The sequence below is a fragment of the Octopus bimaculoides genome, chromosome 11 (assembly GCF_046866305.1).
Source record: "Octopus bimaculoides isolate indiv1 chromosome 11, ASM4686630v1, whole genome shotgun sequence".
Lineage (NCBI taxonomy): Eukaryota > Metazoa > Mollusca > Cephalopoda > Octopoda > Octopodidae > Octopus > Octopus bimaculoides.
Window position 1 is genome coordinate 42,954,165 of NC_142938.1, and position 19,198 is coordinate 42,973,362.

At 35.1% G+C, this 19,198-nt stretch overlaps 1 protein-coding gene across 2 annotated transcripts in view; it reads left to right on the plus strand.

Annotated features, from left to right (window-relative positions):
• The first annotated feature begins 608 nt into the window (after positions 1-608).
• The window catches only part of LOC106878961 (uncharacterized), an 82,309-nt gene continuing 63,719 nt past the window's right edge, over positions 609-19,198 (plus strand). Inside the window, exons 1-5 of one of the 2 annotated variants that reach the window (XM_089359871.1) lie at positions 609-790; positions 6,048-6,317; positions 8,204-8,432; positions 13,211-13,338; positions 15,364-15,465. In XM_089359871.1, the coding sequence (XP_089215997.1) occupies positions 6,113-6,317; positions 8,204-8,432; positions 13,211-13,338; positions 15,364-15,465 (664 nt within the window). In that variant the 5' untranslated portion in view covers positions 609-790; positions 6,048-6,112. The remainder of the gene's footprint in view (positions 791-6,047; positions 6,318-8,203; positions 8,433-13,210; positions 13,339-15,363; positions 15,466-19,198) is intronic. The other variant, XM_089359872.1, reaches the window with a different exon arrangement.

Consider the following 19,198-nt stretch of genomic DNA (forward strand, 5'->3'; position numbering starts at 1 on the left):
GTGTGTATGTTTGTGTGTCTGTGTTTGTCCCCCTAGCATTGCTTGACAAACGATGCTGGTGTGTTTATGTCCCCGTCACGTAGCAGTTCGGCAAAAGAGACCGATAGAATAAGTACTAGGCTTACAAAGTCCCGGGGTCGATTTGCTCGACTAAAGGTGGTGCTCCAGCATGGCTGCAGTCAAATGACTGAAACAAGTAAAAGAGAGTATGTATTTGTATGTATTGCATGAAATATCTGTGTTTCTTTCTCTAATATTTTACATAGTTCAACCTACACAAGCTAATGTGTAAAAAAAAAAAAGATAGGAATTTTGAAAGAAGTTTCTTTAAAACTAGTTTTTAAACATCGAATGGATATTGGGGTCCACCACAATAAAATAATAATCAAAGGGGTCCAGAGACAAAAAATGGTTGAGAACCCCATACCGTCAATCTCAACGGTGTGCGAAAATCTGGCAAACAAATAAACTTAAGTAAATGAATGAATGAATGAATGAATGAATCAACGGTTTGACAAAACGAACAAACAGATCGATCTTATAAGCACATTGCCAGCGATAAAAGTCTTAATGACCTTCAATGGCGTCGTTGTTGCTATAGCGACTGAACAACAGTTATTTCCCTTGTGCTGTTTTTTCATCAAAATACTTATTGCGAAACAGATTGATACGTTCCAAGTAAAATAGTTATTCTTTCCATTGAAACTAAATATTTGCACAAATAGATCGAGTCTTGTAGTCGCTGTGATTTTTCCTTCGCTTATACTGATTGTCCACTGCTGGATAGAAGGTATTTATAATACGTAAACAGGAGTGTTGAATGAGGTTTTGTTTTAGTTGTGTTGATAATACCCACACACACACGCACACACGTACGCGCGCACACATACACATATATGGACAAATACACGCAAATATTCACACAAGCACACACCACGCACAGCTACATATACATTTGTGTGTATGCGAGAGTATATTTGCACACACACACGCACACTACATAAGGAAACGACACCTAATGGAACGTGTTGTTTCCAATGCCCTTGAATATTTGAAAACTTAAATTTTGTTAATGCCTAAATTGACAATTTCGTTATCAGTTTGGGAACTAAAATAACTTAAAGAACGGCTGACAAAAAACAAATCAAAGTCGACAACACATGTTGATATACGTACTTGAATAATTTGGATAACTATATTTTTGCATAATTTAAGTGGGTTTTTTTTTTAAGTAACAGTTTATTTATTAAAAATGGGAATTTTTCACTATACGAATCTTTATTTTCAGCAAAAGAGGTGTACTTTGTTTCTACAAACACACACACACACGTATGTATTTATATGTGTATACATACATTGTATGAATGTACATGTATCTATGAATGTACATAGATACATACATACATACATACATACAATATCAACAACAATAAAATTATTTACAGCTCTATTAACTGCTATTAAATAGGCAACAATTCGATCCCTTTAAAATACCACTGATTTATTTCTATTTAGGAAGGGCATCCAGCTGTAGAAACTCTGCCAAATCAGATTGGAACCTGGTGTAGCCATCTGGTTCACCAGTCCTCAGTTAAATCGTCCAACCCATGCTAGCATGGAAAGTGGACGTTAAACGATGATGATGATGATGATCCAGAATCTCTCAATTCAAATATATTTAATGGACCAGCTATTAATTCCTCGAAACACTATAGAGAATACCACAAGAATGTTCCTCAATCAATTTTTTTTTACTGAATGGACCAAGAGTTACATTATGACAATGGTGTAGGGTGAAAAACTAAATTAGACCTTTTGATATAATACTACAAATACAAGGAGTCTCATAAAAATTAGACAGATTTTATCCATAACTAACAATAAAATTTTTTCGAGATATTTCCAAATGATTGTGGCATATGGCATGTGGTTTAGTGGTTAGAGTGTTAGAACACAGGATTGCAAGATTGTGGTTCCAATTTCTGGACTGGGACCAGGTGATGTGTTTCTTAAGCAAAACACTTCATTTCATGTTGCTCCAGTCCACTCAGCTGACAAATATGAGTATTCTTAGGACAGGTTGGCAACCTGTACAAGGGTGAATATATACATGACGGAATCTGGAAAACTGACCTTATGAGTCAAATGAGTGTGTTAATTTGAGAATATTGTTGACAGTTACAGCTGCAGGTAGCACCAGCAGAAAAATCTTTTGACAAATTCAAACCTATCGAAGCTTTTTAAGATTAATTTAACAAGACTACAAAGCCCAATAATTCTATCAAAATTAGTGTGTGTTTGGCCTTGGCCATGCCTGATTCAATAACTCAGATGGAAAGCACAAATATTCATTTCAATTGTTGATTAGTTTTATATGTATGTAGGGGCAGGCATGACTGTGTGGTAAGAAGCTTGCTTCCCAACCACATGGTTTGAGGTTCAGTCTCACTGCATGGTACCTTGGGCTAACCAAAACCTTGTGAGTGGATTTGGTAGACAGAAACTGAAAGAAGCCCGTCATATATACATATATATATATATATATATATATATATATATATATATATATATATATATATATATATATATATATATATATATATATATACATATAATACAAATAATAAATGAGTATATGCATATATACGTACATGTATGTACATACCTACATCTACATGTATATATAGATGCATATCTGGGTACAGGACGTTGCAAAAAGACGTGGACAAAATGATAAACAGAGTACAGAAAACACACAAGCCACGTCATTGTGTGGCTTTGTGTCTGTGTTTGCCACACCCCCTGCACCACTTGAAAATCAGTTCTGAAGTGTTTATGTCCCCCATAACTTAGTGGTTAGGCAAAAGAGACCAATAGAATAAGCACCAAGCTTTAAAAAATAAGTACTGGGGGCAATACATTCAACTAATAATCTTCAAAGCAGTACTCCAAGATGGCCACAGTCTTATGACTGAAGCAGGCAAAAATAAAACAACATATGACGTAATCTTTTCTCTTTTGATAATGGTGATGATGATGATGATACAACAAACTACTTTCAGTTTCTGTCAACCAAATCCACTTCCAAGGTTTTGGTCATCCTGGGGCAATAGTAGAAGGTACTTCCCTAAAGTGCCACTTTGTAGGACTGAATCTGAAACTATGTAGTTGGGAAGCAAACTTCGCACCCCATAGATGTATATATATATTAAAGTGTGTATGGTGTATGTATTTGTGTATGTATGTATTTATGTAGGTGCATATGTATGTACATTATCTATCTATCTATCTATCTATCTATCTATCTATCTATCTATGCATATGTATGTGTGTGTGTGCGTGCGATAAACAGATACATTGATGTTTGAATGTTTACATGATTTTGAGTTCTATCCACTATATGTACGACACGTTGGTCAAGTGTCTTCTGCTATAACCCTGGGCCATCCAAAGCTCCATCAGTGAATTTGGTCAATGGAAACTGAAAGATCATTGTACATGTATGTATATATATGTATATATATGTATATATATATATATATATATATATATATAACGTGAAGTATATTTGCCACTTAAATGCGGCTAAACCCTAAGGGTGAATGTTACTATTGCTTTTAGCCCCAGGAGAACATCTCTTCCAGCTGGCTATTGACACACATCTGTGTCCTGTTGGTATTTGCAAAGAGAAGTCATCCTTCCCATCTTGATCTTATGTGATACGCATGGACTTGAGTTTCTGGGTATTTACCCTTCGTCAGCGTACGACAATTACCGATCTTCGATGCGAAGGGGTCCCAATGCAAATACATATATACTTTTTCCAGTGACGAAAATTCACTGATCTCGAAAAAGTGAAAATATATATACATATATGCTTATATATTCCGAGGATGTCAAAAGTTCAGAAGAAGCTATGTCTGGCCACTTAGAATAAGTACCCAAAAGTAAGTCTGAGAGTGAATAAAATAAAATATGTATTCCATATACGTATATACTTCTATGTGTTCTGAGGTTAATATTCCTTACGGGTGTTTTATATTGTATATTCATTTATAATATTTTGATAGTATATTTACAGGTATGTTGTTGATTATACTTCTGAAACTGCATGTAAACTACATTCATTAGATCAAGTGAGTGTGAGTGTGAATGTTGGTGTGGTGTGTCTGTTGGTGGGGTAGAGAATGTCAGGGTGGAGTGCAATAACATTCCTTAATGGCTTAGCAACCAAATAAGTAAATTTATAGTGAGAACTTGTTTGTTTTGGACACGTGTGTGTGTGTGTGTGTGTATACATACATACATGCATACATACATATTATATATATATATATCAATCATAAGGACGTATGCATACATCTACCTACTAGAAATGAGAGCTAAAATCTTCATCTAATAGCAACATTAATATCTATATAAATATATATGTTCATATGATGATGTCTCCACAATGTATTGATGATGAGAAAAACATGTAATCGTTACCAATATAGCAAGAGATTTCACCGCAAAAAAGTCTAAAGTAGACTCCTTAAGGATCGTTCTCCTTGGTTATATATCCAAAGTTTTAAATTTAAAAGAGAGTTTTGACGCTAATATCCATTATTATTGAAATTTATTCCTATGTCAACATTTCTGTATAAGGCTATATTTAACTGTCAAATTTAAGTCAAACATATAAATTGCCTTACACGTCTTCAGGGAAAAAATTTAAAATTTTGGATATATAAATATATATATCTATATAAGAATAGGCTGGGCAAAGTTCAGAGAGCTACCTTTGTTGGTAACAAAGGGCCTCTCCCTCAGAATAAAAGGCAGATTGTATGATACCTGTGTGCAAACAGCCATGCTACACAGCAGTGAAACATAGGCTGTGACTGCAGAGGATATGTGATGGCTTGAAATGAAGCTAGTATATCTCACTGGATGTGCAATGTCAGTGTATGTCGTAAGTATCTTGAAAGAAAAGTTGGCCATAAGGGGCATCAGATGTGATGTACAAGAGAGAAGACTGTGCTGTTATGGTCATATGATGTATATAGACGACAGTTGCATAAAGAAGTGCTGATCTTTAACTGTAGAGGGTATCTGTGGAAGAGGTAGACCCAGGAAGATATGGAACAAGGTGGTGAAGCACGATCTTCAAATGTTGGGTCTTACACAGGTGATAACAAGTGATCGAGACCTTTTGTGATTTGCTGTGCTTGAGAAGACTCATCAAGCCAAGTGAAATCATAGTCATGGCTGGTGACGGTGACACATAAAAAGCACGTGTGCTAATGACATGTAGAAGGCATCCACTACACTCTTGGAGTGGTTGGCATTAGGAAGGGCGTTCAGCCATAGAAGCTAATCCAAATCAGACTGGAACCTGGTACAGTTCTCTGGCTTAGCAGCTCCAGTCAAACCACCTAGCCCATGCCAGCATGGAAAGCAGATGCTAAAGGATGACATATATATATATATATATATATATATATATATATATATTTTCGTTATTAGACTGCGGTCATGCTGGGGCACCACCTTGAAGAATTTTCAGTCAAATGAATCAACCCGAGTACTTAATTTTGTTAAACCTGATACTTATTCTATCAGTCTCTTTTGCTAAACCACTAAGTTACTGGGATGTAAACACAACACACACAAATATACAACAGGCTTCTTTCAGTTTCTGTCTACCAAATCCACTCACAAGGCTTTGGGAAGACCAGGGCTATAGTAAAAGATGCTCATGCATGGTGCATGTGGTGGAACTGAACCTGGAACCGTGTAGTTGGGAAGCAAGCTTCTTATCACTTAGTCAAGCTGTGTGGTTAGAAATCATTTCATTAGGAGATGAAAACTGAAGTATATGTAAGTAATATATGCATCTCTCTGTCTCTCTCTCTCTCTCATATATAAATACATATAAGGAAGTATAAACAGAGAAAGATGCAATAAACCCGGACAATATTCAAATATATATCTCCGGCGAGTTAATGACAGTGTAACCTTCATATAACTAAGGTATAATTTCTTGACTATATTCCAATTTGCAGATATTTCAACTGAAGTCATTAAGGAGAATAAGAGAACTAAAAACATTCCAGAAAGTCTTTACACAATGGAACGGGTCTCATTAGAAGAATATGGTCAAGATGAGGATGAGCTGTTTGAATCTGCAGATGACATTTCCATAACTCTAGATACCACTGTTGCTGAAGATAATATGCTTGTAGAGAATTTAAGCAATGATGTGACATTTAATGGAACTCTAAGCCGCAAAAGAGTTAATTTCACTGTGTGTATATCCCTTGGCATGGCTTCTTGTAAGTGTTTTTGTCTGTTTTTTAATTCTTTTTTTTCTGTGACTTATTTTACAACATGCTAAATACTCAGTTTTCTGAAGCTCAAACAACTCACTGGATTCAATGCTAGAATATTTTATTTGAAATTTTACAAAATCACACAGAGACCAATTTATTTGATAAATGGTTACCTAATAGATTGGATGAGATAGATTCACCTCTAACCCCATCACTAACCATCTGTCACTCTCCTCTCATGACCTTGCAAATTTACTCTCCTACCCTTCCCGATCCTTTGTTCCTATTCTCACTTCTTCCTTTCATGTATCATGAGAGTACAAGAACGGATACTTTGTCACCACTGTCTTTCTCTCTCTTTCCAGTTACTCTCACCCACTCTTATATAATGCAGGGTAACCATGTATCTTCTCTGCAGCAAGAGATATGTTCCTGTCCCTCTATCATATTTTAGCCACTCAACATCTAGCATAAAGCCACCTCACTTTTTATTAAAACCTCCATTTACTCAAGGGCACTTGTTTTGCGAGTTACTTGGTGACTTAAGTGCTGGTGCCACAAAAAAAAAAGCACCCAATACACTCAGTAAGTGGTTGGCATTAGGAAGGGCATCCAGCTGTAGAACCAAGCCAAAATAGTTATTGGAGCCTGACACAGTACTCAGATTGAACTGTCCAACCAATGCCAACATGGAAGATGAACATTAAATGATGATGATAATCTATTAAAACATGTATTGCTCTTGTTTAGGTCTCAGCAGAACTATGAGCAAAAGCATTTCAATTATGATCACCACATCTTTATAGTGGCATCTGGCATTATGTTACTTAGTGTGTCCACCCATGTTTATGATGGTAAGATTTGATTCAAGAGAAATTCAGCAGGCTGGGCATCCATGTAGATGCCCCCTTGCTGGTTTAGAATTACTAGCTTCTTAACTCTTAAGCTCCAGTCCACTATAGGTCTTTTTGTTGGGTATTTAAGCAGTGTACTGCAAACACTAGTATACCAAACAATTGAAATGTATACCCAGTCTTAGAATGTTACATGCAAAAGACTACTATCTTATCAGGAGATTTATCTCTCATCCATTTAACATTGAGACACTGGATCTAAGCACGAACTCTTTGTGGCCTCATGGAGTTACCAGAACCATTTGCATTTTGTTTTAGAGTCCATTGAAATAGCTATATTACATTATATTTTAAATGTTATCACAGAACAGATTCTATTCCACTAGTTGAGCCTGTGGCAGTGGAGACCTCTGGCATTCTCAGCCCCGGGACCAAATCTCTGCTCACCACTGTCAGAGCAGACATGGCTATTTGCAAGTGCAAGCCCCATAAGTTAGAGTGGCTGTTCCAGTGTATCTCCCTCGACATACACAATACATACACACATATTCCCATTTTGTGAATAATCATAGCACATTAGCATGCACATTCATACATTCATATGTGAGTATTAGCAAGTAAATTCAGTGAGAAATACATACTGTAAACAAAAACTAAAGCTCAAAACAGAACCTTCACCAAAAGAAACAAACAAACAAAAAACCAAAAAGAAGCAAAAAACCCAGATGAAACACAAACACAACTAAATAAAAGAACTTACTCTAGGATCCACTGCATTAGAAAACAGCACATATACTAACACATACATACCTCATAAACATATACACACATGTATACACACACACATATATACACATACACAAATACACACATGTACACACACATTCATTTACATACACATTCACATGTACACATTTAGACACACACACACTACACATACACTTCCCACTTGCACAAATACATTCATTCACATGTTTGCACAAAAACCTCTGTGAAAAATATTCAATAATAAAGTTGTGTTTCCATGTACAACAGTTAACCCACCTGAACCACAATCGAAGAAGACCTCACCAAAACTAGAAATGACAAAACCATTAGGATTCTATCATTTGGAGTTCAAACTTGTTCCACTCAGCAGTGACGTTTCACAGGTTGATGTTGTTATCTATGAAACTTTTGCTCGTATCTACGTTGACAAGACAGATGTGAAAACCTGTAAGTTTTATTATTTGAACAATGTTGCTTGGATTTCATGGGATCATAAGTAAGTAAAATAATTTGTGTTATTAGTAGTTTATTTATTTATAATATTTGGTTTCGGCTTTACGTTCTGAGTTCAAATTCCGCTGAGGTTGACTTTGCCTTTCATCCTTTCAGGGTCGGTAAATTAAGTACCAATTGCATACTGGAGTGAATTTAATCGACTGGCCCTCTCCCCCAAAATTTCGGGCCTTGTGCCTAGAGTAGAAAAAAATATTTGTTTTTGGCAACATGGCAAGTTGGCAGAATTCTTAGCATGCTGGGCAAAATGCTTCATGGAATTTTTATCTGTCATTACATTTTGAGTTCAAATTCCACTAAGGTCAACTTTGCTTTTATCCTTTCAGAGTCAATGAAATAAGTACCAGTTGAGTACTGAGGTTGATGTAACCAACTTAGCCCCTTCCCTGAAACTGCTGACCATGTGCCAAAATTTGAAACCAATATTCAGTTTTGGCAGGTGTGTCTCTGGAACCACAGTCTACCGACAACCATTGCTAAATATTTTCCTTGTGTCACTGGTACCCTTACAGCTAAAAGAATTGAGTGCCTTTACACATCCTCTTGCCTACTTTATAGATTAAGGTGCTTCATGGATAAATGGAGTGACATAAATATATTCTTTTCTACTCTAGGCACAAGACCTGAAATTTTTGAGGAGGGGGCTAGTCGATTGGATCGATCCCCAGTACACAACTGGTACTTAATTTATCGACTCCGAAAGGATGAAAGGCAAAGCCGACCTCAGCGGAATTTGAACTCGTAAAGACAGGCGAATTACCACTAAGCTTTTCACCTGGCATGCTAACGTTTCTGCCAGCTTGCTGCCTTAGTGACATAAATATATTTATTTCTTTATTGCTCATAGTAGGGTTAAATATAGAAGGGACAAACAAAGACAGACAAATGTATTAAGTTGATTACATTGACACCAGTGTGTAACTAGTGTTTATCTAATCAACCCTGAAAGGATGAGACCTTGGTGGAATTTGAACTCAGAACATAATGGTAGACGAAATACTGCTAAGCATTTTGCCCGGTGTGCTAATGAATCTGTCAGCTTGCTACCTTAGTGACATAAATATGCTGTAACATATATGTGTGCAGGCATAGCTGTGTGCTTAAGAAGTTTGCTTCCCAACGACATGGTTTTTGGGTTCAGTTTCACTGTATAGCACCTCGAGCTAGTGTCTTCTACTATAGCCCTGAGTTGACCAAAGCTTTGTGAGTGGATTTGATAGGCAGAAACTAAAGTAGCCAATCATATGTATGCATGTGTGTGTGTGTGTGTGTGTGTGTGTGTGCGTGCGTGTGTGTGTGTGTGTGTCCTAGTCTTGAATCATGTGATGATTGTAAACAAGTAAGGGTTGGTTACAGGAAGGACATCAGGCCATAGAAAATCTGCCTCAATGAATTCTTTCTGTCCTATGCTTTCCGTGTTTGCATGGATCAGACATTAAAATGATAAAGACATTGATTAAAGAAAGTGACTGTAAAAACACTGTAATATACTTGACAATGAGTATATATTTGAGCTGTTTATGATAATGCTTAAAATGCTCGGCATGATTACATTACAATGTAAACAGTGGGAGAGAATCACCGAATCCTATCATGCATTGTCTAGGTAAAGCATATTAAGGCAAGCAACTGCATTTGCCACAACTAAATGAGTTGATAAAGTACTGATGTGCTGTCAAAATGACTGGTAGTTTACGTCTTATTGTTGGTATTGTATATCTTTTATCTTTTATCTTTTATTTGTTTTCAATCATTTGACCACAGCCATGCTAGGGCACTGCCTTGAAGGATTTAAGTTGAACAAATTGACCTCAGGACTCTTTTTTTAAAACCTGGTATTCTATATTGGTCTCTTTTACCAAACTGCTAAGTTATGGGGACATAAACACACCAACACCAGTTGTCAAGTGGCAGTGGGGGACAAATACAGACACAAAGACACACACAGATATATACAGTGAGAGGAAATAAATATTCGTACATGTCAAAATTCTTTATTTATTTAATTTCTAATGAACATAAATGGGATATACCAATACTATATTTGCATACACATACATAAACTAAGAATATGCAAAAGAAACTAATAAATTATAGTAACTAATGAATTTATATGCAATTATAAATATTTAGGGGTGAAGAAAGTATTCGTACAGAACAAATAACTGATAATTCTGATTTAATACTTCGTAGCATAACCATTATTCAGTTCCACTTCAACCAATCTCTTCTTGTAGTTCTTAATCAATGGCTCGCATGTTTCTTAAGGAATTTTTTCCCATTCTTCTTGACAAATTTTCTTCAAATCTGGAATGCACGTTGGGGCTCTTGAATGAATTTTAATTTTCAAATAATGCTACAAATTTTCAATGGGATTCAAGTCAGGTGACTAACTTGGCCATTCTAATAATTTCATATTGTGATTGACAATCCATTTTTTGGTAAACTTCGCCGTGTGCTTAGGGTCGTTATCCTGTTGTAAAACCCACCCTTCACAAAACTGGAGCTTTTCTACAGAGTCCCATAAATTATTGTTCAAAATATTTTGGTACATCACTGCATTCATTCTACCATCTATCACATGTAAATTGCCAGTGCTATTTGCAGAGAAACACCCCCACACCATGATGTTACCACCTCCAAATGTTACAGTAGGAATTGTGTTTTTCGGTGAATAGGTGGTATCATCTTTCCTCCAAACATGGCTACGCAAATTTCATCCAAACAATTCAATTTTCAACTCGTCTGTCCATAGGCCATTTTCCCAGAATGTATCAGATTTATCTTTTTGTTCATAAACAAATTTTAAACAGGCATCTCCATGCCTTTTAGTCAACAGCGGAGTTTTTCTAGGAGAATGTGACTTCAGTTCATTCCTATGAAGTTCATTGCTGATTGTTCGTAGTGTAACACTAGTCCCTGAAGCTAACAAATCTTCTTGCAACTCCTTTCTGGTAATCATTGCGTTTTTTTCGATTCTTCGCTTCATTTTTCTTAAAGATCTAGTGGAAATCTTGTGTGGTGCACCTGATCTTATTCTATTTTCAACAGTTCCCGATTTTTTATATCTTTGAATAAATGAAGATATGGTAGAAAATGTAATACAAAGGGTCTCTGATATTTTCCTGTAACTTTTACCTGCTTTCCACTGTTCAATAATTAAGCTTTTCACTGAATTTGCGAGTTCTTTACTTTTTGCCATTATTACAACACTACTTTATGTTGTCTCAGTGCTGAATGAAGAAGCTAGCATTTTGGCACTTTAAAATGACTACTGACATGATTATTAGAACAAACAAGAAAGTTCTAGTAAAAAAAAAAATTATTTTAACAGTATTTTGTGGCATAGAAACTCATAAATTTATTCTGTACAAATACTTTTTTCACCCCTAAATATTTGTAATTGTATATAAATTCATTAGTTACTATAATTTATTAGTTTCTTTTGCATATTCTTAGTTTATGCATGTGTATGCAAATATAGTATTGGTATATCCCATTTATGTTCATTAGAAATTAAATAAATAAAGAATTTTGACATGTGCAAATATTTATTTCCCTCCACTGTACAAATATATACATATATATATATATATATATATATATATATATATATATATATATATATATATATATATATATATATATACATACATACATACATGTACATACATATATGTGTGTGTGTGTGTGTGCGTTTGACAGGCTTTTTTCAGTTTTCATCTATCAAGTCCACTCACAAGGCTTTGGTCAGCCTGAGGCTACAGAAGAAGACACTTGCTCAAGGTGCCATGCAGTGGGACTGGATCCAGAACCATTTCGTTGGGAAGCAAGCTTCTTACCATACAGCCATGCCTGTGTCTAGTATGGAGTTGTCTTGAAACAAAATCTAACTTTGAGGGATCCACTCCATCTTTGTGTAACTATGTACCTTCTGAATGTATATAGATAAGATTATTACTGTCAGCATAGGTCCCAATATAACTGAGAAGTGTTTTTTTCAGCTTATAGGGTTGAACTCAAAATACTTACATAGGCTTGGAAAAAGAACCCAGTTTCATTGACATTTCAGTGTAACCAATCTTTTGAATCATTGCATGAAACTGAAGCCATCGGAGATTAAAAAACATTACATAGTAGCAATAAATAGGATGCTTAATGTTTATTGTATGGCCTGTTTATCATCATTTTTTTCCTTTCCAAATTTACATTCCCTGTGTAAATGGCACCCTTCCACATCTACTAGAGGTTGGCTAAATGTACAGAGAAAGTGTAGGGTTTTGAGGTTAATCTAGTCCTGTCTCATCAATGACTAGTTAAGTTCTCCAGTGTTGATGTGATGAGAAAAAGCATTCAATACTCTCTGTAGTGTGGTTGGCATCAGGAAGAATGTCCAGCCATAAAAACTAGGCCAAATGACACATAAGGGCGTTCTGGCTTTGGGAGCTTGTAGCTAGCAATGGGAGGCAACTCAGATCATGATGATCTGTCCAACCCATGCCAGCATAGAAAGCAGATGTAAAACGATGAATTCGATTAGTTAAATAGAACTAATAAAATGTACTATAGTATCTTTTTAATAAAATGTGCTAGAGTACAATATATAAGTACTAAAGTATGCTCACTAGTATTGGAATATATTTTACTGGTATTAGAGTACATTTTAGTAGCTTTATGTGGATTTGTATCTAAGAATAGATGTTAAAGATTTATGAATTCTCATTAATTTATAAAATATTTTTGCTGTTAATTTTTTAACAGGGTCACAATGAAAATTTCTGATAACGTCTTGTTACAACTGTATGATTACAAGGTTGAGTTCCTTTTGTGGGACAACAAAGAAAAAATGATGGCTCGCACAAAATTTGATAAGACACGTGGTGCTAAATGTGAGTTTTTCCTTGATTTAATGTTTATTTATGAGTAGAGTATTATGGAGTTTCATTGAAGTCTCTATGAAGTTCTAAGTTGAAAGTACAATATGTTTTGATTGAAGAAATTCCCACTGGATGGTATCTTGGGCAAGTATCTTCTGCTAAAGCACTGAGCTGATAAAAACCTTGTGAGTGTATTTGGTTGATTGGATAAAAAAAAACCCATAATATTCTTTTCTTTTACTTTTTTCAGTCATTAGACTGCAGCCATGCTGGAGCACTGTGTTGGAGAATTATAGTTGAACCAATTGACCCCAGTGCTTATTTTGAAGCCTGGTATTTTTTGTCAGTCTTTTTTTGCCAAACTGCTGGTTACAGGGACATAAACACACCAGTATTGTGTGGTGTTGGAGACAGACATAGATGCAAAGACACACACACACACTGTATATATATATATATATATATATATATATATATATATATATATATAAATTTGACAGGCCTCTTTCAGTTTATGTCTACCAAATTCACTCATAAGGCTTTAGTTGACCTGAGGCTATAGCAGAAGACACTTGTTCATGGTGGTACACAGTGGGACTGAACCCAGCACCATATGGTTGGGAAGCAAACTTCTTACCATACATCCATGCCTGCAATGAAAGCTGGTTAGAAATCCTTTTTAATCCTCCTTATACACATCTATATTAAAATATGCTTTTAGTTTAACATTCTGCCTTATTATTATTATTATTTTTTTTAATTTTTTCTTTTCCTATTATTTCTCCACGTGCGGTTAACACAACCCCACCATTTACTGACTTATATATATACTCTTTACTCTTTTATCCTTTTACTTGTTTCAGTCATTTGACTGCGGCCATGCTGGAGCACCGCCTTTTAGTTGAGCAAATCAACCCCAGGACTTATTCTTAGGAAGCCTAGTACTTATTCTATCGATCTCTTTTGCCGAACCGCTAAGTTACGGGGACGTAAACACACCAGCATCGGTTGTCAAGCGATGTTGGGGGACAAACACAGACACAAACATATACACACACATATATATATATATATACATATATACGACGGGCTTCTTTCAGTTTCTGTCTACCAAATCCACTCACAAGGCTTTAGTGGCTATAGTAGAAGACACTTGCCCAAGGTGCCATGCAGTGGGAATGAACCCGGAACCATGTGGTTGGTAAGCAAGCTACTTACCACGCAGCTACTCCTGTGCCTATATATATATATATATATATATATATATATATATATATATATATATGCACACAATGCATGTATTGTGTGTTGTGTGCATGTACGTGTGTGTGTGTGTAGGAATGTTTGTGCCTCCTTGTCTTGACATCATGTGATAGTTATAAGCAAACGTCACTGTCAGGAAAAGTAGTGATCCTCTTTTCCAATCTTCCATAAAACACATGTTCTGTCATAGGGAAATATTACCAAGCTTAGAAACAAGTGAAGGTTGCTAACAGAAAAAGCATCCAGCTGTAGAAAATCTGCCTCAACAAATTCTGTCTGATCCATGTAAGCATGTAATGGTGAACATTAAATTGATGGTGATAGTGATGACACTACTCTATTACCTGCTAAGTATTATTGAAAATGTTTTCTTTTTAAATTGGTATCTAGACATTATCATTATCTTTTGCTTTCACATGAAAACAGCAATATCTAGTGGGCAGAGGTGGGGTACAATTTCTATGAAATTCAGTAGTTCACAAGTGGTTGGGAAGTAAAGTCATTAACTACACAGCCATACCTGTGTTTTATACATTTCCAATGGCAACACAAAGCTTAAGGACAACAAGAATCTCATAAAATGTAAATCATAGACTCTTGTTCTGGTGAGTTGAGTTTCTTATATACCATATATTTAAATACCATATATTTAAATAGATAATTTTGATGTTCTATTTTTCTGAAAACCTGAAGTAAGATATTATTCAACAATCTCTTGAAGACAGATTTATTGTAAACATGTCTATCTGGTATAAGTTAAGAATGTTCTTTCAGGTGATGTTGATGAAAATGAGATGAAGATAAGTATTGAAAAGCAACACGAACATTTGCTTCAACTGGAAAAACGTAATCCTCAAAATGTGTCATATATATTTGGTGAGTGAAAACATGAGATAACTTTTAATATTATGAGATACATTTAAGGTGGCAAGCTGGCAGAATCTTTAGCATGCCAGGCAAAATGCTTAGCAGTGCTTCTTTGTCTTCATGTTCCAAGTCCAAATTCTGCTGAGGTTGACTTTGCCTTTCATCCTTTTGGGGTCAATGAAATAAGAAACATATGAATACTTGGTCAATTTAATCAACTTAGCCCCTCTCCCAAACCTGCTGGCCTTGTGCCAAACTTTAAAACCAATATTTTCAGATCAATTTATACATAAAAGAAATTTTTTATTTCTTTTGAAATCAATATTGATATTTCACTTGTTCTTGGATCTGGGCTATTTTAGCTTGACTCTTTTGTTACCATATTTCCATTGAAACACACTGCTTTTGTTTCCATTAATTTTGAAAATTATGAAGAAATTTAAATAATAACTTTGTCACTAATAAGCTGGTGTTTAAAACAAATTAATATGAAATTTTGATGGAAGATTTTAATTTAAATTGCTTTAAAGCAGGAAGTTGGCATCATAGAATCAAAGTTGGTCCGAGTAGGTTAGTATCAAAAGGATTAAAATGGATTTTTATGACTAAAAGTTGAACAAATATCATATCAAGACTATCATAAAATAAATATAATTCTGAGAACATTTTTCAAGAAAATACAGAAAAAAATAAATGCAACAAACTGAGTCTATAACTTGTGCTTTATTTATAATTGGAACTACTCATACTTTTATTAATAATATCCTTGAGAAAGCTGTAAATAATCCCCAATGGAAAACAAACTTTGGTATTATCTGACAAGTGTTTTTTTCTTTTTTACATGTTTACAGTGACAAGTGTTATTTTTACAAGTTTACAGTGGTAGTATGTGACGAGTATTTTTTCTTACAAGTTTACAAATTCCTCAATGAACTTTGAGAAGACAATGAGTAAACCCCTCCTATGTATTCTAGATTGTGGTTATAGGTGTTAGTATAGCAACACATCTTTTATGCATGTGCATGCCCAATGGAAGCTTTGAGCTCAACATTGCATGTAAAAATAGTCATGAAATATTCATTGTATTTGTCTCTTTAGCTCTATGTAGCACCATTCTTCATGGTATATATTTTAACTTGAAGTCATTTTGACTAATAACAGAAGACAAGGTGAGCCAGTGAAGGAGCCTTTACACAATCATGTCTCCTGTTAGAAACAATAGCCAAATCTCCTAGTTTTACCCTGCCATTCCCATTGACAAGGTGACTCTCTGGCACTCTGCTGGTTACAACTAGGGTTCCAGTTGATCTGATCAATGGAACAACTTGCTCAAGGAATTTATGTGCAAGTGGCTTAGTTCTCAGGATATCCTGCATGACACAGAATGTGACAAGGCTGGTCCTTTGAAATACAGGTACAGCTCATTTTTGCCAGCTGAATGAACTGGAGCAACATGAAGTAAAGTGTCTTGCCCAAGAACACGAGTGTTATTAACATGGTAACTCCACAAGAAATGGAATTAACTAAGCAGGCTGTTATAGTTGTCATAGTTACTGTTATTGAAAGTCAAAATTTGAAACTATAAACTCAATACACATTTTGTGATATTTATTTTGGGTTACATTAAAACATGTAAAGTAGCATAGTAAAATGTTTGTTTATAGAATGTTTGCAATTTATAGAGTAGCAATTGTCTGTTGTCCCTCCCTCTTTTATCCTCTAAGTGACTGGCAGATTATTTGGTTTAATGTACTAAACACTTCAATGCTTCTTGTATCAATATTTGGTTGTTATTACAATGAAACTATTAACACACAGTACAAACAGTAATGTCTTTCATGTAGATTTCCCAGTCAGTCATTTTGGCTAATAACAGAAGCCAGGGTGAGCCAGTGAAGGAGCCTCTACACAATCATTTCTCCTGTTAGAAATAGTAGCCAAATCTCCTAGTTTTACCCTGTCATCTTAAAAGTAAATGTAAAGTGGTTGATGTTAGGAAAGGCATTCAACTGTAGAAACTATGCGTAAGTAGAGATTGCAACATGATACAATCTTCAGACCCACTGGACCCTGTTGAGCTATCCAGCTCATGCTAGCATGGTAGAAGTACATTAAGAGATGATAATGCTAGTAATGTTGATGATTACATATGTCTATTTACATGTTGTTGGCCTGTTTGATTGGAGCTGACCTAAGGTTACTTAACATAAACAGAATAAGGGATCATAAGGAAATCATCATTCATCATCAGCATTTTATGTCCACTTTCCATGCTAGCATGGATCAGACAACTTTTCTGAGGTAGTATTTTATGGACAAATTCCCTTCCTGTCACTGACAACACACAGAATACAGTATACATGCTCTAAAACTGAGATGCATATGGTTTGGAGTTACAAGGGAAATGAAATGACAACAAGAAAGAGCTGTGAATATATTATGATAATGTAAATTAAATTATCATTTACTTTAAAAGTAAACCATGTGTATACTGTATATATCAATTCGTTTCTTACCATATTTCTATTGAAATATGGTGCCTTTATTTCAATTAATTTTGAAAATAATGAAGAACTTTGTTACATAACTTTGTTCTTATTAAGCTGGTGTTTAAGAATATAAATTTTGATGGAAGATTTTAATTTAGATCACTTTAATACAGGAAGTTTGTATTATAGAGCTAGGGGACAGTCTCAGGTGAGTTGTTATCTAAAGGGTTAACTGTAAAATAAATATTGTTGTGTAAAGATGTATTTATAGTGCATGCTGAATGTGCATAAGGTTCCTTCACTTACAGTTATAAGTGGGGATAGTTGGTAGGGAGAGCCAGATGCAAAGTATTGATTTCTTCATCTTATTGTTAATAAAATTCAGATTTTTAGCTCATGACTGCTATCGCTTGCTTTTCTTTTTCACTTAAACTTAAGATCAGACGCTCTTACATGCAGTAATGATATAGTTTCTCAATGCTGTGAACCAATCTAATGATACTTCCTTTATCACAGATGTGTAAAAAATGAATTCAGTTCTATATTTGAGAGATGTGGAATTATGTACATTATTTACATTTGATGGATATTTGTCCTCATCTTGTTTGTTTTTGACATGTTTCGGCTGATGTACTCTCCAGCCTTCATCAGGTGTCCTGGGGGAATTTCGAACCTGGGTTCTCATTCCTAAGGTATTTTTCCGATGTTATTGTTATTATTATTATTGATAAATTGGGTATAGCTGATCATGTATGGAAAAATGGAGACCACCTCCTCCTGTGGGATGAAATTAAAATGATAGACAAAGAACACCACTAGAAAATGCAGAAACTAAAAGAGGCAGCACATATGCTAGGACATAATAACCTCCTAAACAGACCTAGTGCAGTTATGAGTAGCATATGGGAACCGGTATTAAGGAAGGATAGGAAAATAACACAGGTTAAGAGTGCAGGCTACTAACCCCAAGATTCTGAGTTCAATTCCAGGAGGTGATCTGAATAATAATAATAATAATAATAATAATGATGATGATGATAACAACATTACCCCCAGAACACCTGATGAAGGCTGGAGAGTACATCAGCTGAAACGTGTTAACAGCAAACAAGATGAGGACAAATATCCGTCAAATGTAAATAATGTAAATAATGTAAATAATGTTGATATGAACTGTTTAAGTCTTCAAGTCAATAGATTAACTCTGTTAATATCAGAAGAGGAAGGTATCTGTGGTAGTATGTTTACAAGTA